We start from the raw sequence: 23,346 nt of genomic DNA, 5'->3' as shown, positions 1-23,346 counted from the left end.
GGAGGGCGGAAGGCTAGCGCGTAGGCTTTGCTGTGCCTCCGAGGCCGGAAGCTTTTCAAGGCGGCTGGCGCCATCGGGAGGCGGGGTTGCGGGCAGCCGAGGACGCGGCGGAGTGAGTGCGGACACTTCTCGGCGGAGCCGCGGTCCTCCCTCAGGCTCTCGAGCGCTTTGGGGGTGCTGCGTTGTCCTGAGCCCTTCCGGCTGCTTCCCCTCACTTCTTGGCTGCCTGGGTCGGAATGGACGAGGACAACCTGGAGACTGCCCTGCAGACGTACCGGGCCCAGCTTCACCAGGTAGAGCTGGCGCTTGGCGCTGGCCTGGACGCTTCCGAGCAGGCGGACCTTCGCCAGCTGCAGGGCGATCTGAAGGAATTGATTGACCTCACCGAGGCCAGCCTGGTGTCGGTCAGGAAGAGCAAGCTGCTGTCTACAGTGGACCAGGAGCGCCCAGCTCTGGAGGATGCTGAGTACCTGGCTTTCCAGAAGGCTATAGCGGAGGAAGTGGAAGCGCCTATCGCTCCCGGTAATGACCCGGAGACGGTCCCTGGGAGCGAGGTGCCGCCGGGACCCACCTCCTCTGCACAGGAGGAAGATGAGGAGGACCCAGATCTGGAGGAGCTGAGCGGTGCTAAAGTGAATGCCCCCTACTACAGCGCCTGGGGCACCTTGGAGTATCACAACGCCATGGTCGTGGGCGCCGAGGAGGCAGAAGATGGTTCGGCGTGCGTTCGGGTACTCTACCTGTACCCCACCCACAAGTCCCTGAAGCCTTGCCCGTTCTTCTTGGAGGGAAAATGCCGCTTCAAGGAGAACTGCAGGTAAAGCCCTCTGCTACTAGCAGTGAGGGGCACGCAAGCAGGACCGCTATGGCCCTGCCCCACAACTTGTTCTCTGCCCAGTTGATGACAGAGTGCGAGCTTCGAGTGACTTAACAGGCTTTGACAGAAGCGTTCTCCGTGTGTTTACTTAGATTTTCTTGCAAAGGCAGTCCATCATCGTGTTTCTTCTCCAGGGTAAAACGCTTTTTCTTTGAGATAGCAATGTAGCCCAGGCTGGCCTTGAATTCCTGATCCCTCTTCTTCCACCTCCCAAGTGAAGGTGGAGACCACCACTTACTTCTATTCTACCTAGGCTACATGCCCAGCTTTGAACTCTTTTTTTTTTTAAATGTATTTATTATTTATACAGTATTCTGCCTGCGTGTAATGCCTGCGTGCCAGAAGAGGGCACCAGATTTCATTATAGATGGTTGTGAGCCACCATATGGTTAGCTGGGAATTGAAATCAGGACCTTTGGAGAAACAGCCAGTGTGCTCTTCACCTCTGAGCCATCTCTCCAGCCCATCTCTGAACAACAACAACAACAACAACAACTCCTCCTCCTCCTCCTCTTCCTCTTCCTCCTCCTCCTCCTCCTTCTTCTTCTCTTTAATTTTTTAGCTATGCTGAGAATGGAATCCGGACCTCCAGCATACTAGGCAACCAACTACTGTACGTCTTATTCCCATTCCCAGCTCCCATAGTTTAGTCTTATGGAAAATTTCAAACACATAATCTCTTGTTAATTGTTTGCCGCCCCCCCCCACACTACTTGAAAGCACCTTTCACAAGTTACATCCTTTTTTCATCCCCCAAGAACTTCAGAATGTAGCTGGAATAATAATTACTAAAACTTAAGCATGTTTTTTTTTCCCTTAAACTCAGTAAACCAGAGTAACTGTCTAGTGCTTTGAATTTATTTATTTTAGGCCATTTAGGCCAAAAACAGGTTCATTCTATTATAGTAGTTGTAGAGATCCAAAATCAGTTTCACTTGGCCAAAGGCAGGCTTTTTCAAAAATATTTTTCGAAGATGTGTTCATTTATTTATTTAATGAATACAAGTGCTCTATCTGCATGTACACCTGCATGCCAGAAGAGGGCATCAGATCCCAGTGTAGATGGTTGTGCCCAGTGTAGATGGTTGTACCCGGTGCACACCTTTAATCCCAGCAGTCTGGAGGCAGAGGCAGGTGGATCGCTGTGAGTTTGAGGCCAGCCTGGTCTACAAAGTGAGTCCAGGACAGTCAAGGCTACACAGAGAAACCCTGTGGAAAAAAAATAACAAAAAACAAACAATATAGATGGCTGTGAGCCACCATGTGGTTGCTGGAAATGGAACTCAGGACCTCCAGAAAAGCAGACAGTGCTTTTAACCACTGAGCCATCTCTCTGGCCCCAAAGGCAGGATTTTAAGTAGGGCAGAAAAATCTGCCCTTTGAAAGTGGGAGGACAAAATTCAGAATCCATTTCTTTGTCCTTTTATTTTTACCTTTTTTGGTTTTTAAATTTTTTAAACACTTTATCCAAGGATCCATATGTTTCTTATATGTTTTGGAAGGAGGTTTGCTTCAGGGTCTCTATATATAGTCCTTGCTGTCCTGCGACCAACTTTGAAGCCCAAGCTGGCCTTGAATTCAACTGAAATCCTCCCACCTCTGCTTCCCAAACACCGGGATTAAAGGTTTGCGCATGGCCTGGCTATTGTTGGTGTTTTGAGGCAAAGCTTCTCTATTAGTCCTGGTGGCTCTCCTGGAACTTACTAGGTAGACCAGGCTAGCCTGAAACTCCGAGATCCACTACCTCCACCTCCCTGAGTGCTGGGATTAAAGGCGTGGGCCACCACTGTCCACCTCCCTGAGTGCTGGGATTAAAGGCTTGGGCCACCACTGTCCACCTCCCTGAGTGCTGGGATTAAAGGCGTGGGCCACCACTGTCCACCTCCCTGAGTGCTGGGATTAAAGGCTTGGGCCACCACTGTCCACCTCCCTGAGTGCTGGGATTAAAGGCATGGGCCACCACTGTCCACCTCCCTGAGTGCTGGGATTAAAGGCGTGGGCTACCACTGTCCACCTCCCTGAGTGCTGGGATTAAAGGCGTGGGCCACCACTGTCCACCTCCCTGAGTGCTGGGATTAAAGGCTTGGGCCACCACTGTCCACCTCCCTGAGTGCTGGGATTAAAGGCATGGGCCACCACTGTCCACCTCCCTGAGTGCTGGGATTAAAGGCGTGGGCTACCACTGTCCACCTCCCTGAGTGCTGGGATTAAAGGCTTGGGCCACCACTGTCCAGCTGATGTTAAATGTAGTACCCTGCTAAGCAGAATGGCACATTCCTATAGTTCTAGCACTTAAACTTAAAAAAAAAAAAATCCACAACTTCAAGGCCCGCGTGGGCTACATAGTTAAGACCCCATCTCAGACAATAGCAATCTCCTTATAAATTCATAGGTCTTACTGTACTCAGTGCAGTTTGGTTTGGTTTTTGTGAGGCAGGGTTTTCCTGTGTATAGCTCTGTCTCGTTCTGTAGACCAGGCGTTTCTCTGCATAATAGCCTAGCTGTCCTGAAACTTGCTTTGTAGACCAGCCTGGCCTCAAAATCAGAAACCCACCTGCCTCGGCCCCCCAAGTCTGGCATTAGAGATGTGTGCCACTGCTCCCTGCTTCCATGGATCTTATTTTCTTATAATCCTAGTCCTCATTAAGCTGCACATTGCCCCAGTTTTGGCCTGTGGGGTCTCTTCAGTCGGCTTTCCTCTCCTGGTCTGAGCTGGCTGACGCTGACTGCCTCCTGCCTGTCTGGATCAGGCCACATCCTGCCCAAGTAGAGTAGTAGTAGTTCAGGGTCACTTCACATAAGGGGATCTTTAAGACACCCCCCACCCCAGTACAGGGGCTGTGTTACTGATTATCATTGGCCAGGCATTCTTTTGAGGTCTTTTCTGGGGCAGAAATAGCAAATGTTGGTGGCATGTATGTTTATGTTGAATATAACATGTATAATGTACATATGAACTCATACGCCTGTGTTTTTAATGACTACCATGTTTTTTCTCAGCCTTTCCTGGGTCACATAGTTTCTTTTCCATCATAGGATTTTTTTTTTTAATCCTTTATTTGTATGTGTTTTGATGTTTTGCCTGCATGTATGTCTGTACACTATGTGATTGCAGTGCCTGAGAAGGCCAGAAGAGGGCATCAGATCTGTAACTGATGGAGTTACATCCAGTGTGAGCTGTCATGTGGATCCTGGGCATTGAACTAGAGCTGTTAATCACTGAGCCAACTCTCCAGCCCCAGGAGGGTCCGGTTTTTAGGGGACAAGACAGCTTCCAAATATATCTGTGTGCTTCTGAGCTTATCTGCACATGTATAGGCAAGTGCCTGCAGAGGGCGCTGGATTAAATGGGAGTCACAGGCAGTTGTGAGCGGCTTGGTGAGGGTGCTGAGCGTGGAACTTGAGCCCTCTGCAACAGCAGTGCTCTTAGCTGCTGAGTCACCTCTCCAGCTGCCTCCCCTCCCACGTTGCTTTCCTGTGTTACCCCTCTGTACATACATGACAGAATTAAAACAAACACACAAAGACTGTGTGATCGTGACTGATGACTGTCAGAAGTCTTTCCATAGCCCACATTCTCCCAACAGTGTTTACAGTGGTGTGAGATCTCCACTGTGGGAGCTTGTAGTCTTTATCTCAGCTGAATAATGAGTCTTTTGTGGACTGTTAGTTGAGGTTTGAGACATTTTGTTTCTCTGAGGCATGCTTTCTAGGAGGCTTCTTAGAATGAGCTTATGGATAATGTTGGAACATTGGCTTGCTGAAAAGTTTTATTCCTATCTTTCATATTTATGCAACTTTTTAATTTAAAATGTGTGCTATGTGTTGGTCAAATCCAGGGCCTTAGGTATGCAAAGCAGTAGTTGTACCACTAAGTTATATTGAGGCTTTTTTTATATTCTCAATATTTGAAGGTTCTGGATGCACATGATGGCGCAGGCCTTTAATCCCTGCCCTTAGGAGGCATAGACAGATGGATGTCTGTGAGTTCAAGACCATCGTGAGTTCCAAGCTAGCCAGGGCTACACAGTGAGAATTTCTTTTTAAATTAATTAATTAGTTAATTAATTTAAAATTCTGGAGATCCTCTGAAGCTCGTACTCAAACTCAGGGGCCTAGGATTGCTAGGCAGTAGTTCTTGACCGTGTGTGGCCGCTGAGGGGTTACCCTGGCTCCAGTCAGTGCCTCCAAACCTGTGCATGTATTCATGCAGAATTAATTGGACTTGCTGAGTGTCTTAGTTAGACACCATAACCAAAGTAGTTCTTATAAAGGCAGACATTGAATTGGGGCTGGCTCACAGCTTCAAAGGTTTAGTCCATTATCATCATGGTGGGAAGCATGGCAGCATCTAGACAGACATGGTGTTGGAGACAGCTGAGAGTTCCACATCTTGATCCAGGCAGCATAGGGACACTGGATTCCACACTGGGCAGAGCTGGAGCCCACCTACATAGTGACAGAGTTCCTCCACACCTCCTAATGGGGCCACTCCCCATGGGCCAAACATTCAAACACATGAGTCTGTAGGGGCCACACCTATTCAGTCATCCACATGAGTTCTTTTTACAAAGAGGGAGGGGGTTTGGGGTTGGATGAGGGCATGATGGAGGGAAGGGATCGGGAGAAACAGGACAGCTATAACCCTGTTTATACACTATTGTATAGTTTTCCTATACCCGTTCCTGGTGCCCAAACAGTGACAGAAAGACACCTCTTAATTTATTAATAAGCTTTAAGGCACTAAGCTGGGCAGATTTTCATCCGTTCTAACCTATTTATGCTGATCTGGTTATTTCCCAGCCATGTGCCCCATTGCTGTGACCTGCCAGTTAGTCTCACGGTGACTGTTCCTGACTCTCTGATCCAGCTACTGGCTGATAATCTTTATTAACCAACCAGAGATGACAGAGAACAATTTTTACTCAGCACTGAGATCTCAGGCTGGTGTGTGTTGACGCATGCCTTTAATCCCAGCACTTGGGAAGCAGAGGCAGGCGCTTCGCTGTGAGTTCGAAGCCAGCCTGGTCTACAAAGTGCATCTAGGACAGCCAAGGACTACAAGAGAAATCTTATCTGGAAAAACCAAAAAAAGGAATAAAGAAATGAGATCCCGGGGCACAGAAATCAGCATCTGAAAACAGTGCACAAGACCATCCCCTGACAATTAATGTATAAATGTATGAAATTCTCAGTGGTAGTGGTGGCGCAAGCCTTTAATCCTAGCACTTGAGAGGCAGAGGCAGGTGGATCTCTGAGTTCGAGGCCAGCCTGCTCTAGAGTGAGTTCCAGGACAGCCAGGACGACACAGAGAGACCCTGTCTCAAGTCCAAATTCTCAATCTTTTTTTTAAGGAAAAAATATTCATTGCTCACATTCTCTATTTCTTTAAGTGTTAGTAGTTTAGGGGTTGGAGAGGTAGCTCAGGGCTCTTGCAGAGAACCCTAGTTCTCTTTCTAGCGTCCTGTTCAGTGGCTCAGCACCAGCTGCAGCTCTCGCCGCAGGGGATCCTTTACTTTTTTCAGGCCTCCACAGGTACCTCTACCTATATATACACATTTTCCTACACAGACAAACGCGTATACACATAATTACAAATAAAAAAAAAACCTTAAAGTTTAGTAGTTTCTCACAGTACATCTTGCTGTGGATCATTTTAAGATGACACTCTCAGGGTTGGGGAGTTAGCTCAGTGGTAGAGCGCTTGCCTAGCAAATGCAAGGCCCTGAGTTCTGTCCTCAGCTCTGGGGAAAAAAAGACAAGATGACACTCTCAGAAGCATGCTCTTTCAGTAGTTTCAAATATTTCGTTTGTTTTTTCTTTTGAGCCAGGATCTTAGGCCACTTCAAATTTGCTATGTAGATGAAGTTGACCTTGAACCACTGATCACCTTCCCAAAATGTTGTATAGGTGTGTGCCACCACGTCTGTCTTTGATGGAGTCTTTTAGCTGTACGAATAATGATGACAATAACATTAGAGTGCAAATATTTGAGTTCTTGTTTTCAATTCTTTTTTTTGTTTGTTTGTTTGTTTGTTTGTTTTGTTTTTCAAGACAGGTTTTCTCTGTGTAGCCTTGGCTGTCCTGAACTCACTTTGTAGACCAGGCTGGCCTCAAACTCACAGGGATCCACCTGTCTCTACCTCCCGAGTGTAAGGATTAAAGGCGTGCACTGGCTTTTGTTTTCAATTCTTTTGGTTTCATTATCTAAAAGGTACTTTATCTTTAGAAATACAGATTATAATAGTATATATTATATAATATATTATAATAATAGTAGTGGAAATCCTGAGTCACCTTTGCCAAATTTTTTTACGAGTAGCTGTACTATTTTTCTTGGCTCGGCAGTGCCAAGTTTCTTCCCAACACTTGTTTCCCATTACTTTGAAAAAGAGCTATCTTCTGATTTGTTGTTAGGGGATTCTTTTTATTTGTTTTGAGAGGGGGGTTAATGATTTATTTGTTCTTCTCCCCCCGCCCCCACAGGGTTTCTCTTTGTAGCCTTGGCTGTCCTAGACTCGCTTTGTAGACCAGGCTGGACTTAAACTCACAGAGAGCCCCATCTGCCTCTGCCTCCCAAGTGCTGGGGCCTCACCACACTCAATTTATTTATTCACATTTTATGTGCATTCGTCTTTTGCCTGTATGTATGTCTGTGTGATGATGTCAGATCTCCTGGAACTGGAGTTACAGACAGTTGTAAGCTGCCATGTGAGTGCTGGGAATTGAACCTGGGTCCTCTGGAAGAGCAGCCAGTGCACTTAACCTCTGAGCCATCTCTAGCCTTGGGTGTGTGTTTGTTTTGGGACATTGTCTTACCAAGTAGACATGGCTATCTTAGAACTAACCACATAGACCAGGCTAGCCTCTGGCTCACGGAGAGCCTCCTGCTTCCCTGCCTACCAAGTGCTGGGATTAAAGGCATGTGCCGCCATACTCAGCTCATTGTATTTTTTATTTTCACACTGTGCTGCATATATTTTCATAGACCCATTAGCTATATAATCTCAGTACTTGGGCAGTTAAGTCAGAAGGATAAAAACTTCAAGGTTGGGCCTGGAGAGATGGCTCAGAGGTTAAGAGCACTGGCTGCTCTTCCAAAGGTCTTGAGTTCAATTCCCAGCAACCACAAGGTGGCTCACAACCATCTACAATGAGATCAGGTGCCCCCCTCTGGCCTGCAGGCAAAACACTATATACATAATAAATAAATAAGCCTTAAAAAAAGAAAACCTCAAGGTCACGGGGCTGGAGAGATGGTTGAGCGTTTTACCAGACTTGCTGCCCTTACAGAGGGACTGTGCTGGGCAGCTTACAGCTGCTGCGTCTCTAGTTCCAGGGCATTCCATGCTGCCTTCTGGCCTCCGCAGGCATTTGCAATTGTGCACATACCACACACAGATACACATACACATAATTTAAAATAGTAAAGCTTAATAAATATCATTTTTGTGAGCTCCAGATCCTGACTAGCAAGGTTAAGCAGGTGAAGTACTTGCCACCCAAGCCCAGCAAACTGAGTAACCTAGAACCCACATAAGGGTGGAAGAAGAGAGCTGGCCCCACAAAGTTGTTTTCTGGCCTTTCTATACAACATGCCACAATGTGCATGTGCACACACACAGTACTAATACATTTTTTGTGGCTTGCCAGGTGTGGTGGTGCTTGCCTTTATAATCCCAGCACTTGGAAGGCAGAGGGAGGTAGATCTGTGAGTTCAAGACCACCCTGGTCTACAAAGCAAGTCCAGGGCACCCAGGGACACAGAGAAACCCTGTCTCGAAAAAACAAACAAAATAAATTATGCCTTAGAGTCTTTCTAAGTACATAGTGAGTTTGACACTAGCTTGAACTACATCAGACTCAAAAATTGTTTCTTTTTTTTTTTTTTTTTTCTTTTTTGACTAGTTGTGTGTGATAGAGCATGCCTGTAATCTTAGAACTTGCTGAGACCAGCAAAAGTTGCATACTGGGTAGCGTCAGGATTTATTTCTAGGTTTTCTACCCTGTTCTGTTGATCTTTTATGTCTGTCCTTGTGCCAGTACCACTTTGTTTTGAATTTGAAGGCAAGAGGTAGTAATTTTCCAACATTGGCTCTCAAAGAGTGGAATTTTTTGTCTAGTTTTGATGTTATCAACCGAGGGTGGTGAGCAGATACTGCTGCTGAGTTACATTCCTGGTTCAGAGGCAGTTGGAGGTTTCATGGACTGTGTAGCTTATTTGATACCGTAACAATATTGTCATCTTGGAGAATACAGAATGCCTTTCTATTAAGGCCTTGTTAGATAGGGTGTATTAGTGGGGAGTGGCTTTGAGATTTCAAAAGCCATGGCAGGCCCAGTCTCATTCTCTTTCTGCCTCCTGCCTGTGAGTCAGGAGTAAGCCCTGCCTGCCTGCCCGCCCGCCCGCCCACCTGCCCTGCCTGCCCGCCCGCCTGCCTGCCTGCCTGCCCGCCCGCCCGCCCGCCCGCCTGCCTGCCCAGCCCCAGGACCCCCACCATGACTGCGGACTAACCTGAAGCTGTAAGCACGCCCTAATGAAGTGTTTTGTCAGGTGTCTTGGTCTTGGTGTCTCTTCACAGCAGCAGAAGAGTAACTAAGACACTTTGTTAGCACTTTTTTAGTTCTTCATTCCAATTTGAATATCCGTTTGTTTTGCCTGCATATTTTCCCTAGCAAGACTTGTCATAGTGTAGAGTGGAAATGGCAAAAGAACACCACCTTGACGTGTTTCTGGTTTTCAGTAGTGTTCACCCTGGGCTGGAGAGATGGCTCGGAGGTTAGGAGGTTAGGAGCTCTTCCAGGGGTCCTGAGTTCAGTTCCCAGCACCCACATGGCAGTTTATAACCTATAATCAGATCTGATGCCCTCTTCTGATACGTAGACATACGTGCAGACAGAACACTGTATACATAAAAAATAAAGTCTTTTAAAAACAAGTCTTCACCCTTTACCACAGAGTGTGGTGGTGCTTGTGGATTTCTAGATTTGTGCCTAGTTTGTTGATGGCTTGTAGTGTAAGGTGGTTAGGGCTTTTTTCATATGCTTTTGTATTATAGAGATATTTTTGTTTATCCTCTTTCATTCATGAATGTGGTCTATTACATTGAATGATTTACATGTGCTGAGCCAGCTACCCTTGCCTAGCTATGGTATATAATCCTTTTAATAAACTGCTGTTTTGCTTTGCTAGTATCTTACTGAGAACATTACATAGGAGATTTTAGTCTGTGATGTTTTGTTATAATTTGCAGCTGGTGGGGGGTGTGCCCATAGCCTTACTTTTCATCCAATGAAAGTACTTTATAATCTCCTGACTTCTTTCACCCAGTCATTAATTGGGATGCCTGTTAGATTTAGTTGTACACAGGAGGCAGAGGCAAGAGAATCTTGAATTTAATGCCAACCTGGACTACATTGTAACACCTTTTCTCAAACACAGATGTGCACGCACACACCCACACACACACACACAAGTGTTCTACAAGGGCTAGCTCAGGGTTCAGTGGGTAAGAGCACGTGTAGATCTTACACCCATGTCAGGTGGCTCACAACTTCCTGTAACTACAACTTTAGGGGATAAGGCCTTTAGCTTCTGTTAGTACCCACACATGGACACACATACACAGAGGCACACATAATTAAAAATAAAATAAAATCTTTAAAATAATACACTTCTTCAATCACGTGTGTGTGTGTGTGTGTGTGTGTGTGTGCGCCAGGGTGCTTCAGTAAGTGTGGTGCTTTGAATGAGAGCAGCCCCTTTTGCTCATATATTTGCATGCTTAGTTCCCAGTTGATGAACTGTTTAGAAAGGATTAGCTGTAGCCTTGTTGGAGGAGGTGTGTCTCTGGAGGTGGGTCTTGAGCATTCAAAAGCCAGGCTTAGCCTCTGTATCTGTCTCTCTGTCCGTCCCTACCTGCCTGTGAGTCAAAATATAAAGCTGTTATCATCCCAGCACCATGCCTGTCTGACTGCTGCCGTGATCTAATGGACTAACCCTCTGAAACTGTAAGCACACCCCTAATGAGATGCTTGCTGTTTGCGTTGCCTTGGTCGTGGTGTCTCTTACAGCAATTGAACAGTAGCTAAGACAGTAAGCTTCTTGGATTTGTAGACTAATGTTGAGTTTTACCAAATATGAGTGGGTTTGCTTGTTTGTTTGGATGCTTGTTTAGTTGGTTGCTTGGTTTTTTTAAACAAGGTCTCTCTGTGTAGCCCTGGCTGTCCTGGACTCACTCTGTAGACCAGGCTGGCCTCGAACTCACAGAGATCCACCTGCCCCTGCCTCCAGAGTGCTGGGATTAGTGCACCACCACTCCCAACATGAGTATTTTTTTTAACTTTCTTGCCAAGTATTTTTCTTTCTCCTCTCATCTTTTAGGGGTTACACTTATACATTTGTTTGTGTGCTTGCTCTCATAAAGGGTCCTGAGACTGTGTTCATAATATTTTAATTCTAGGACAATTTTAGGCTGGCAGTAAAATTGAATGGAAGAAACCAAGATATCCCATTGTCTCTGCCTTCCCAGACATGGCACAGCACCCATACATACTATCGTCCACACAAGAGTAGTAGATTTATTTTGATCTGTGATCCTATACCAACCTAGTACCACCAAAAAGGCCCAGAGTGGACAGCAGGGCTACCAGCTTACTGTATAATATTCTGTGGATTGTCAGTCTGTGATGATATGATCCACCTTACAGTAGCATGCAGAAGAGCTTCAGTGCCCTAACAGTCTGTTCCTCTTCCCCCACCTATTTATCTATCAATCTATTTATTTATTTATTTATTTATTGGTTTTTTTTTTTTAAGACAGGCCTTCTCTGTGTAGCCTTGGCTGTCCTGAACTCACTTTGTAGACCAGACTGGCCTTGAAATCAGAGATCCACCTGCCTCTGCCTCCTGAGTGCTGGGATTACAGGTGTGTGCCACCATGCCTGACTCCTCTCTTTTAATATTTTTTTTTCTCAAAAAAAATTTGGTGGGGGGTTGGGACAGGGTTTCTCTGTCTACTCCCCACTGTCATGGACCTCACTCTTGTAGACCAGGCTGTCCTTGAACCCAGAGAACCACCTGCCTATGCCTCCCAAGAGCTGGGATTAAAGGTATGTACCACCACTACCTGGCATCACATTTTAAATTTATTTTCATTTCAGTGAATGTGCATGTATCCATGTGAGTTTATATGCATCATGTGCACATGGGTACCTGTGAAGGACAGAGGGTCTCGGAGCCTCTGGAGTGTGAGCCGTGAGCTGCCTGTGTAGGTGCTGAACCCAGATTCTCTGCAACAGCAGTCAAGTGTTCTAAACCACTGAGCCGTCTCTTCAACCCTGTATATTATCTCCCTTACCCCTAAACTGGTGATGATTTTCTTTTGGGGACTACAGCTTTCAATTCTGAAATTTCCTTTTAATCTCTTTATATGTCTTCCACCTTAAAATACTCTTAATTTCTTTAGTCATTCTTTGAGCATATTTATGAATCTGTTTTGATGTCTACTAAAATCAACCTCTGGACCAACTCTAGTCCCAAGGAATCCAGTACCCTCTTCAGGTCTCTGAGGACATTGCACACATGTAGTGTATATATAGACAAGCAGACACATGCATATAAATAAACAAACAAACAAACAAACTTTAAAATGAAAAAATTGTAGCTACATCTTTGCAAACTTCCTTTAAAATACTTTCTTAGAAGTACTTGTTGGGTTAAAAAAAAGTATCTGAAATGTTTCAAGGTCTAAAACTTTTTTAACCCCTGTGTGTGCAAGCAAAGGACATTGGGTGCCCTCTGTTGCTTCTTCCTTATTCCCTGTCAGTTAACCTGGAGCTCTCTGTTTTGTTTTGTTTTGTTTTGTTTTGTTTTTATAACAAGTCCCAACAATCCTCCTTTCTTTGTCTTCCCCCAAAGCCCTGGGGTCTAGGCATTCAGGTCCACATCCAGCTTGTGTGTGCACTGGGAATTTGAACTTGAGTCCTCACACTGACCATACAGTGAGCACTCTTACCCACTGAGCTAGCTTTCTAGTCCCCCAAATCCAGAGCTTTTTGAGCATTAATGTGATACCACTAGTATTTTTTTTTTAAAGATTTATTTATTATGTATACAATGTTCTGTCTGCACATACACCAGCAGGCCAGAAGAGGGCACTAGATCTCGTTATAGATGGTAGAGAGCCACCATGTGGTTCCTGGGAATTGAACTCTGGACCTTTATAAAGAGCAGCCAGTGTTCTTAACCTCTGAGGCATCTCTCCAGCCCTAAATAACTTTTTAGACCTTAAAACATTTTCTTAAATCCTAAACAACTTAAGCTTAATTGTGAGACTATAACTATCTAGTCTTCAACCCCATCAGAGATCTGAGAAGGATAAATAAATACTACCTGAGTAAACAGGAAGTGCAGAGCAAACTTCTAAAACTATAGAAATGGCATAGACTGCTGGCTGCCTAGACAACCACCCAAAGTTACTTGGCAACATTGGGACATCATTAAGACCAAGTATATGACAGACTTTTCTGTGAAGTAGGAAATTAGGAAGGACTGCCTACCTTGTCTTGGCAAAGCTCAGCCAGGCAGTCAACTTTTGTGTCTGCTTGGCCACAGCTTAGGTAGCATGCTGCCTGTGGCTAAGGCAAGGGCAGTTTCTTGTCCAGTGGCTGGCTTGTCACGGTTGAGCAAACTCTATATGGAGGCTCTTCAGTGCCCATCATCATCTTTGAAGTAGGATGGGGGTGCTGCCAGGAACAGTCATTTCTCACTGTCAAAAATGCATTTTATTATTAAAATATCTTTAAATGCCACATTCTATAGATCTCTGAAGTTTTTGGAAACAATCTATGTATCTATAGTATATCTGAGTAGGCAAGCATTGCTATTTACTATCTGATTAACTTTGAAAACATTTACAGGAGGCTAAATAAAGCTTATTTCTGTAATTAACTAAAGTAGTACCTAACAAGACCACAAGTTTGATTGACTACTAACTTGCATTTCTTAAGTATTCTAAATACTTTACAGTAGCAGCTTTCAAGGACTATAATCTCACATTGCATTTTTAAGTGAGTTACATAGGTACAATACCTTAACAAGAGTTGAGACATTATATACATATTATATATAATTTTATATAATACATACTTTATGTATAAATATATATGTACTTTATATATAATACAGCAAAATTGGTATCAATATACAAAAATTCATACCAGTGTAAAATACTTGAGATTACTAGTTAGTTGCTCTTTGGTTTAAAAGAAGAGTCAATAATCTAGCTTTCTATCCCATCATTCCTATAGCCTCCCTTTCTTCTTTTCATCCCTTTCCCCCTAACATTAGGCAGGAGAGAAAGGATAGAAGAAATAAAGAGAGAGAGAGAGAAAGAGATCCCTGAATCTAACCTCCTTTACTTTCTTTCCTCCCTGACCAAGACCACTAACAACTTGTGACCACCCCCAACCCCCTTAAATGACAACAAACATCTATCACGTCCGAACAACCAAAAGCCACCCCACATTTTGCCAATGGGGTGTCATTCTCTTAAAATGGCTTCCTGTTGTCTGCAGATTACATTCTCTTTTGGTGACCCTAAGAATATGTCCAAGTCCTGGGAGAGCTTGTTGTGTCATTGTTGTCCAGTCTCTGTGTGATGGGAAAGTGCAGAGCTTAACTGAGTCCTTCCTGGAACAGCTGTAAGGCTGGCCGTCTAAGCTATCCGTTCTAAAGTTGTTCTGTGAGGCTGGCCGTCTAAGCTAGCCGTTGTAAAGTTGTTCTGTGAGGCTGGCCGTCTAAGGTAGCCGTTGTAAAGTTGTTCTGTGAGGCTGGCCGTCTAAGCTATCCGTTCTAAAGTTGTTCTGTGAGGCTGGCCGTCTAAGCTAGCCGTTGTAAAGTTGTTCTGTGAGGCTGGCCGTCTAAGCTAGCCATTCTAAAGTTGTTCTGTGAGGCTGGCCGTCTAAGCTAGCCGTTGTAAAGTTGTTCTGTGAGGCTGGCCGTCTAAGCTAGCCATTCTAAAGTTGTTCTGTGAGGCTGGCCGTCTAAGCTAGCCGTTGTAAAGTTGTTCTGTGAGGCTGGCCGTCTAAGCTAGCCGTTGTAAAGTTGTTCTGTGAGGCTGGCCGTCTAAGCTAGCCGTTGTAAAGTTGTTCTGTGAGGCTGGCCGTCTAAGCTAGTCGTTCTAAAGTTGTTCTGTGAGGCTGGCCGTCTAAGCTAGCCGTTGTAAAGTTGTTCTGTGAGGCTGGCCGTCTAAGCTATCCGTTCTAAAGTTGTTCTGTGAGGCTGGCCGTCTAAGCTAGTCGTTCTAAAGTTGTTCTGTGAGGCTGGCCGTCTAAGCTATCCGTTCTAAAGTTGTTCTGTGAGGCTGGCCGTCTAAGCTAGCCGTTCTAAAGTTGTTCTGTGAGGCTGGCCGTCTAAGCTATCCGTTCTAAAGTTGTTCTGTGAGGCTGGCCGTCTAAGCTATCCGTTCTAAAGTTGTTCTGTGAGGCTGGCCGCCTAAGCTAGCCGTTGTAAAGTTGTTCTGTGAGGCTGGCTGTCTAAGGTAGCCGTTGTAAAGTTGTCCTGTGAGGCTGGCCGTCTAAGCTAGCAGTTGTAAAGTTGTTCTGGATGCCCATTCTTGCGGTAATCCAAGACGCAGTGTGCACAGTTCAGCTAAAGATGATTCTCTGCTCTACATTTGAGCAGGTAAAGCATCTATTTTTTTTTAAAGTCAGTTTTACTGTATAACCAAGCTGTAATATAAATTTCATCCATGCAATATGAAAGAATGACATGATACGTCCTGAGGATTCTGTAGCCAACAAGATTTATTGGCTATGCAGAGACAGTCTCAGCCAGTCCCAGCGCTGTTCCCATGTAGTGGGGTCAGTAATTGTTTTATCTGTTTTGTTGTTGTTCTTACTTGCTTTCTTCACGTCTACAGCCAAGATATTCAGGGGGTCTCCTCTGGTCAAATCTAATCTTTATGAATTTTGAAGGAATTCATAGCTTTTCTTCTCCTGTTTCAACAAAGGCAAAACCTCTACTACAACAGAACACATTTCCTGCCTTCCATTCTGAGGTTATCACATATATAGACTGATCTAATTCATCAGTCCTTTCTAAAATCCAATGTATTTTAGAAGCTGTGTTACCTGTCTCATTACCATTTAAATAATTTAAATTTAATAAAGCATTGTGTAATCTATCTCTGAGGGTATGTGTTACCCCTTTCTGTTTATTAAAGTACAATGAGATCTCTCTACAGCTGCTTGTCTTGTGGATTGTGTGGTGTACCTGTAAACTGTTTTATATTGTAATATGCAAAAAAACCTATTTCATTCTACTAGAGAGTCAGTCTTAGTCTGTACAGGTATGTCTGCAATAACCATCGTTCTAATGAACGTGTAATTACACAGTCAGCCTTCTTGGAGTTTAAAGCGCTTGCCATTGAAGCCCTGAGTGTGTGTCTATAGTATGATGCACATACTGTAATTTTCCAAGCTCTGAAAAACGAAACACACCCATTTGCCAAATTTTATTTTTTTAGTACCTTTAGGATCATTTCCTACAGATAATGGAGTTTGGTTATATAAAGAACAAGCAGGATATTTCCTTGGCATGTTGCCAAGGGTTTCTCTGTATAGCCTTGGCTGTCCTTGGCTTGCTTTGTACACCAGGCTATTCTTGAACTCACAGCAATCCACCTGCCTCTGCCTCCCAAGTGCTGGGATTAAAGGTGTGCGCCACCACACCCAGCTGTAGAGCTATCTTATATCTTAGATAATTGATAGAATCTCCTTTGTACTTTTTCAAATGATTTTCTAAAGTATCTCCATTTGAATCAGACAAGATATCATCCATATAATAGTAAATTATAGATTGAGGAAACTGCTTATAAATTATTTTTAATGGCTGTTGTATAGAATGTTGATATAGGTAGGACTATTCAATATTTCTTGCTGAAGAACTTCCCAATAATACCTTTTTATTGGACAACTAATATTATAAAGGAACTGTGAAAAAGAAGTCTTTAAGATTAATCACTACCATAGGCTATGGCTTAGGTAGCAAAGAAGGCAGTGAGATTCCAGGCTGTAAAGAGCCCCACTGACTGATTGGTTTTAGTGATTGCTCTCAGATCTGTCAGCATCCTCTATTTGCCAGATTTCTTTTTAATGACAAATATAGGAGAATTACAAGAACCGTCAGACTCTTCTATTTGTTGAACCTCCGGTTGTTCTTGGACTATCTGTTCTAGTGCCTGTAATCTCTCTTTTGTCATAGCCCCTTATCCTATATGAACAGGTCAGACAATCAACCACGTTAGTGGTCGGGCCATTGGGGTTCTGCCAGCAGTGGCTCCCCGTTTAAAGTTAGAGTATCAGACTGCTGTGTCCTGCTTATGGGCAACCTGGACAGTCTGTGATGTTCTTGCTGACATTTTTCAGTACTTTCATCAGGAACACATCTTATTTTACACCTTGTCCCTCAAGTTGGAGAAATGTTAATGCAGGCTCCCCATTGCTGCAGTAGACCTCTCCCCCACAAATTAATGGCTATATCTGCCACATGTGCCTTTAATTTTCCTATTTGACCTTATGGCCCTGTACATTTAAGCCATCTCACACTTGGTTTTACCTGGGATAAAGTTCCATCCCTTTGAAACTGAATATCTACCTCTTGAAGAGGCCAGTATGGAGACCAAGATTTTGGTGATTTTTATGGTTACATCTGCTCCTTTGTCTGTCATATTTTGAGTATCAATATTATTTATAAATACTTTTAGTTCTGGATTCTGATAATCTATAGAGGTTTTCCAAAATACTTGTTTCTCTGGTCCCTTCTGGGTTTATTTATTTATTTATTTTTAAAGATTTATTTATTTATTATATATAGTGTTCTGCTTGCATGTACCCCTGCACACCAGAAGAGGTCACCAGATCTCACTATAGATGGTTGTGAGCCACCATGTGGTTGCTGGGAATTAAACTTAGGACCTTTGGAAGAGCAGGCAGTGCTCTTAACCTCTGAGCCATCTCTCCAGCCTCTGATATCTGGGTTTTGTTTTTTTTTTTACTATCTATCTTCAGAGCAGTGTTGGTTAATTGTTCTGTGGATGACTTTCTCCTCTGTTGACCTGAGATGGCTGATTTGATTTGGAGCCTGCTAGAGGCCCCATTGGGCATTCCCTGGCAAGAGCTTACCCCATTTGTCTCTTGTTGATCTACATTTATTAATCTGATGCCGGCCTTTGGCACATCTTTTGCATATTCTAAAAGGCTCAGGCCTTCTTTCAGAATTTGCTTGGTTCTGCCCACAGTTCCTTTTGAAATGATCTTGCTTATGACAATTAAGACATTTGACAGTTTGGATTTTGTCAAAACTTTTGGAGATCACGCCTCCTATTAAAGTTACATCATATGAATGGGGTCCAGTACCAGCCACACTTCTAGCCCATTCATCTGTTAGTGTCAGTCTCACCTTTAAGGGCCTACTCACCTTTTTGCATGCTTCATTAGCAGTTACAAAAGCCGAAAGATTCAGTCAGTTCTTTCCCAACTTTTAGACCTGATCCCCTTCTATTTACAGACGAAGTCATTCTCTTTACTTGGGAGGGAGGGCCTTTGTTCGAGATAGGGTTTCTCTTGTAGTCCTGTGTGTCCTGGACTCATTTTGTAGACCAGGCTGGCCTTGAACTCACAAAGATCTTCCTGCCTCTGCCTGGGATGACAGCTGTGCCCCACCAAGCCTGTTGTGTTTTTCATTTTTTTTTTAACATGGAAAATACTTTTCTTTTTAATCTCTCTAGCTGTCTCCTTCCTTCAGATACTTTGTTTTTCTTTCTCCTTTCTTGGCGACTACTATCTGTGTGCATTTATTTATCTCTTTTACTGCTTTTTAACTTAATATCTTTTTCTGTATTTAATTTTCTCTAAACTCATTTCCATCTTTATGTGGTTTATTCCTTTTTAAAGTTAACTTAACTCTGTCTTTGTTGGCATGCCTTCGGCCAAGTTTCTCTACCTTCTTTTTTCCCCCCCTAGCTAGCACCTGAGGTGAGGCTGGCTCACCTCAGCCCTTCAGCTCAGTCTAGAACAATTTTTACACAGCATTGAGGCAGGAGATGCTTCATAATAATGACAATGCCATTGTCTAGACTGCAACCAGATCTCTGGGTACAAAATATCAGAATTTGAATACACGGTGCACAACATGTGTCTATGCACCACCTGCATCCCTGGTACCTGCAAAGGCCAGAAGAAGCATCACGTCATCTGGTTGTGAACCACCATGTGGGTGCTAGGAATTGAGCCTGAGTCCTCTGTCAAAGCAGCCTGTGCTCTTGATTGCTGACCTCTCTTTCTAGCCCCCTTTAAAAATACTACTTATTTAGTATGGGGACATGTGAGAGTCAGTCCTCTCCTTCTACCGTGTGAGTCCCAGGGGTCAAACTCTGGTTATCGGGCCTGTTGTTGGGTGTCATTGCCTGCAAACACTTCTAAAACTTCTTTCAGAAAAGACTGAGGTGGGGAAGTGAGAGCATAGGCTATTTAATCAGATTTTTGCCTCTGTGCTCCTGCCTCCCTTTTGAATGTGTCCTTTTGGTCCTTATTTCTCGATTGACTAGAACGTCTATCCACTCTTTACTGTGCTTTGTGGGCACAGTCTTCCAGCTGTTGATGCTGTTTAGCTGTGTGTCTGAGACAGTTAGTGTGAGAAGGAACTTCCTGAAGGTCTGGCCTAGGCGTGTGGTAGCACAGGCTGTAAATGAGACCCTGTGAGAAGTTCTGACCTTTCTCTGTTGTGCTCAGGCAGAAGCCATAGGTGTCCTGGAGCGAATCCCCCTCAGCTGCTCTTTTGGGGTTAGAGCAGCTTCCTGTCTGAAATGATGGCATGGAGTGTTGGTGGTGGTTAGCGTCTTCATGCCTTTATTTGGCAATGCTCATGGCTGCTCTCTCATGTCCCCGCATTTCCTCTTCGTTTTCTGTCACATTTGGTTTTGGTTTTAATTTTACAGGTGCACTGCTGTGTAAAAGACACAGTGCTGTTGTTGTAACTAAGTTATTCTAGTTTTTGAAAAAGGGTCTGTGTAGCCCAGGCTGGCCTCAGACTCATGCTCACCCTCCCTTGGCTTCCAAGTGCCCATGCCCAGGGAGGAGTCACTACATCGCAACCTTTGACACATCTACCTTCAATATCAGTGTCAAATATCTCGTGTTCAGTAAGAGGTGATGAGCTATAGTCATAAGGCTCTCTGCCAATGTCACCATAACCTAGAAAGCTGAGTAGAAACACAAGCCATCTTCCCAAAGAAATCCTGTGTGTCCCAAGAGAGAAAATAACAGTGTGTGTGTGTGTGTGTGTACATTCTATGCATTTATGTATTTAGTGTGTACACACATGCATGTGTATGTGTTGTGAGCATATATGTACTTGTGGGTACATTTATATGCACGTGTACACATGTGTTTAGTGTGCGTACCTATATAGTAGTGTGTACATGCATGTGTCTGCGAGATTGTACAGAGGTTGTGCTTTGTATATGAGCATAAATGTGTAACTATGTAAACGCATGAGAGTATGAGAATATCTGTATATTCAAGTGTGAGTGAGAGTATATGAATATGCATGTGCGTAAGAGAAATCTGTGCATAAGTGCCTAAGTGTGGCAGTGCAGGTGGTTTTGCTGACGTGCCCTGCAGATGACCTTTGTGCTCTTGGGCTTACTTGCTCCTGCTGTGCCATGTCTAAGCCACTGTCTCCTCTGGTTGTGTCTGTAGGTTCTCCCACGGGCAGCTGGTCTCTGTGGATGAGCTGCGCCCATTCCAGGATCCAGACTTGAGCTTACTGCAGGCTGGCTCTGCGTGTCTGGCCAAGCACCAGGACGGCCTTTGGCACCCCGCACGGATCACTGGTGAGGTTGCCTACAAGGACGTATCTGGTGGGACTTTCTTGGAAGTACCCTTCTTGTTCTTCATACAGCCACTCTTTCCCTCCTCTGGGTTGGGCTTTGGGACTTCATTTGGGCCCAAGAGGAGCAGGTCTGCCTTGCCCCCAAGCCCTTCCCTCTCTGTTTCCCACTTTGCTCCTAACTAGCTGCCCAGCCTGTAAAACCTGCTGACCTGCAGCCTGTCTGTCGCCCTAGATGTGGACAACGGCCACTACACTGTCAAGTTTGACTCACTTCTGCTGAAGGAGGCTGTGCTGGAGGGGGACAGCATCTTGCCTCCTCTACGCACTGAGACGACAGAGTCATCTGACTCAGACAGTGGTGACGCAAGTGACTCCATCTATGCCAGAGGTATGGCAGAAGTCAGGGCCTAGACGCTAGGGTGGTAGGGATACAGCAGATTGGTGATAGTTACCTAGACAGACACCCGGAGTTAGCATGACTGTAGGACAGTGATGCAGTGAGTCTAACTTGGCACAGTAATCTACAGGAGAGGGCCTGAGGGATCAGAGAGTGTGTGATGGCCTGGGCAGGACCCAGGATCTAGCTTTTGCCTTTAAGAAACAGATAAAGCAGGACAGGTGTTGTGGCGCACGCCTTTCATCCCAACACTTGGGAGGCAGAGGCAGGCAGATCTCTGAGTTCTAGGCCAGCCTGGTCTACAAGGTGAGTTCCAGGACAGTCAGGACTACACAAACAACAACAAAACTCAAAAAAAAAAAAAAAAAGAAAAGAAAAGAAAAGACGCTGCAATTGCATGCAACAGTCAGAGCTCTGAAGCCAAGTGGCACCACGCTATGGAGAGAAGAGAATGTTGTTGCGAGGCCTGCCAAAGAGTCACAAGAAGTAACTACAGAATGTAGGAAAGGGTGGCTTCTTCACATGGCTTCCCAGATAGAGAGCTTGGGTGCCTGATAGTTAGGGCAGAAGAGATCCTGGCAAGTAGAAAGTGTGTAGGTAAAATAGAGATTTCAGAAATGCAGCTAGGAGGTGAGTGTGGTCTCCTGAAGGGCTGGCTAGGTGAGGGGGGGACCTGTGATGTGACGGGTGGCTTCTGAGCTCCTGCTCTTGGTGTGGATGGTAAGTTGAAGCAGTGAAGCTGATTACAGTCAGCCAGGAGTGCCCACAGCACGCTTGGAGGGCTGAGGGGACCACAAATCCAGGAGACCGGGTCCTGCACAGGAGCTGAGTTCTTGGGTAGCCTTGGCTGGAGACTACAACTTTCAGTCCTCTGTCTCCTGCAGTGGTGGAACCAAACACAGTGGACACTGGGACCTGCAGTTCTGCCTTTGCTGGCTGGGAGGTACACACACGGGGCATTGGCTCCAAACTCCTCGTCAAGATGGGCTATGAGTTTGGCAAGGGTGAGTGTGTGCTTCCGTGAGGTGGGAGGTTTGCCTCAGCACAGCCCAGGAGTCTAGCAGAGGCAGCACAAGACCCTGTCTTTCCCAGGTTTGGGCCGGCATGCAGAAGGCCGGGTGGAGCCCATCCATGCCGTCGTGTTGCCCAGAGGGAAATCACTGGACCAGTGCACAGAGATACTACAGAAGAAGACAAAGGGAGGCCAGGCTGGGGCCAGCAGGCCTCCAAGGTGTCGGAGGACCCGAGGGAGTAGACCAGAGAAGCGCCAACCACGTCGGAATGTGTTTGACTTTCTGAATGAAAAACTGCAAAGCCAGTCTCCTGGGACCCCAGATGCTGGCGTGGACACCCCAGGGAGAAGGAGCAAAGACATGTATCATGCCAGCAAGAGTACCAAGCAGGCTATTAGCCTGCAGCTCTTCCAGACTGAGGAGAAGATTGAGCGGACCCAGCGGGACATCCGGGGCATCCAGGAGGCCCTAACCCGGAACGCCGGCCGGTATGTATGGGACCCAGCTGAGGCAGTTTTGGCCCCAGTGGCTGTGTCCAGAGGGTACCTGCTAAAGGTCTGCTGACCTGCGTAGCAGCTGAGTCTAAGGTGGTCTAGATATTGGAGGATGGGCTTGGGCCACAGCAGCTGGGGGCCTGGTAGTGGGGAGCCAGGAGGCATTGCTGACCAGCAGGCTCTCCCTAGGCACAGTATGGCGACAGCCCATCTACAGGAGAAGCTGGAGGGAGCCCAGCGGCAGCTGGGTCAGCTACGTGCTCAGGAGGCCGGCCTACAGAGGGAACAGCGGAAGGCAGACACTCACAGGAAGATGACAGAGTTCTAGCAGCCCTCCTGTATTGTGGACAGAGCCCTGGGACCCAACTCCCAGTGACCTTGGCAGAACGACACCCAAACAGCACCTGGAAGAGGAGCCATGCCATTCCCAGGATGTCCTTGTCAGCCTAGAGTGTGGACATCAGGGCTGACTCTGAACACTTAATTGCCCACCAAGCCCACTACCAGTGTCTTGGGGTGTCTATTTAGGACATTAAAGTGATTTTTATAATATCTCTCATTGGAGACTCAGCTGACTTCAGGATCTCTGGGGACAAGGGATCTGTGTAGGTCCTAGCAACAGACAGGTGGGCTGTGGGAGTCCCAAACGAGGCCACTGCCTCTGTCCA

The 23,346-nt window shown here is 45.4% G+C and overlaps 1 protein-coding gene across 1 annotated transcript; it reads left to right on the top strand.

The window, feature by feature from the left end:
• Positions 1-7: 7 nt before the first annotated feature.
• Positions 8-23,230, top strand: ZGPAT (zinc finger CCCH-type and G-patch domain containing). The gene is made up of 6 exons (XM_084774849.1): positions 8-817; positions 20,642-20,775; positions 21,007-21,162; positions 22,056-22,175; positions 22,264-22,672; positions 22,868-23,230. Exons 1-6 carry the CDS (start codon positions 237-239, stop codon positions 23,004-23,006), a joined length of 1,539 nt encoding a protein of 512 aa, XP_084630975.1. The 5' UTR covers positions 8-236; the 3' UTR covers positions 23,007-23,230.
• Positions 23,231-23,346: the final 116 nt, after the last annotated feature.

Source organism: Acomys minous, assembly GCF_964271855.1.
Source record: "Acomys minous genome assembly, chromosome: 3".
NCBI lineage: Eukaryota > Metazoa > Chordata > Mammalia > Rodentia > Muridae > Acomys > Acomys minous.
This window is presented reverse-complemented; position numbering and strand designations above follow the sequence as displayed.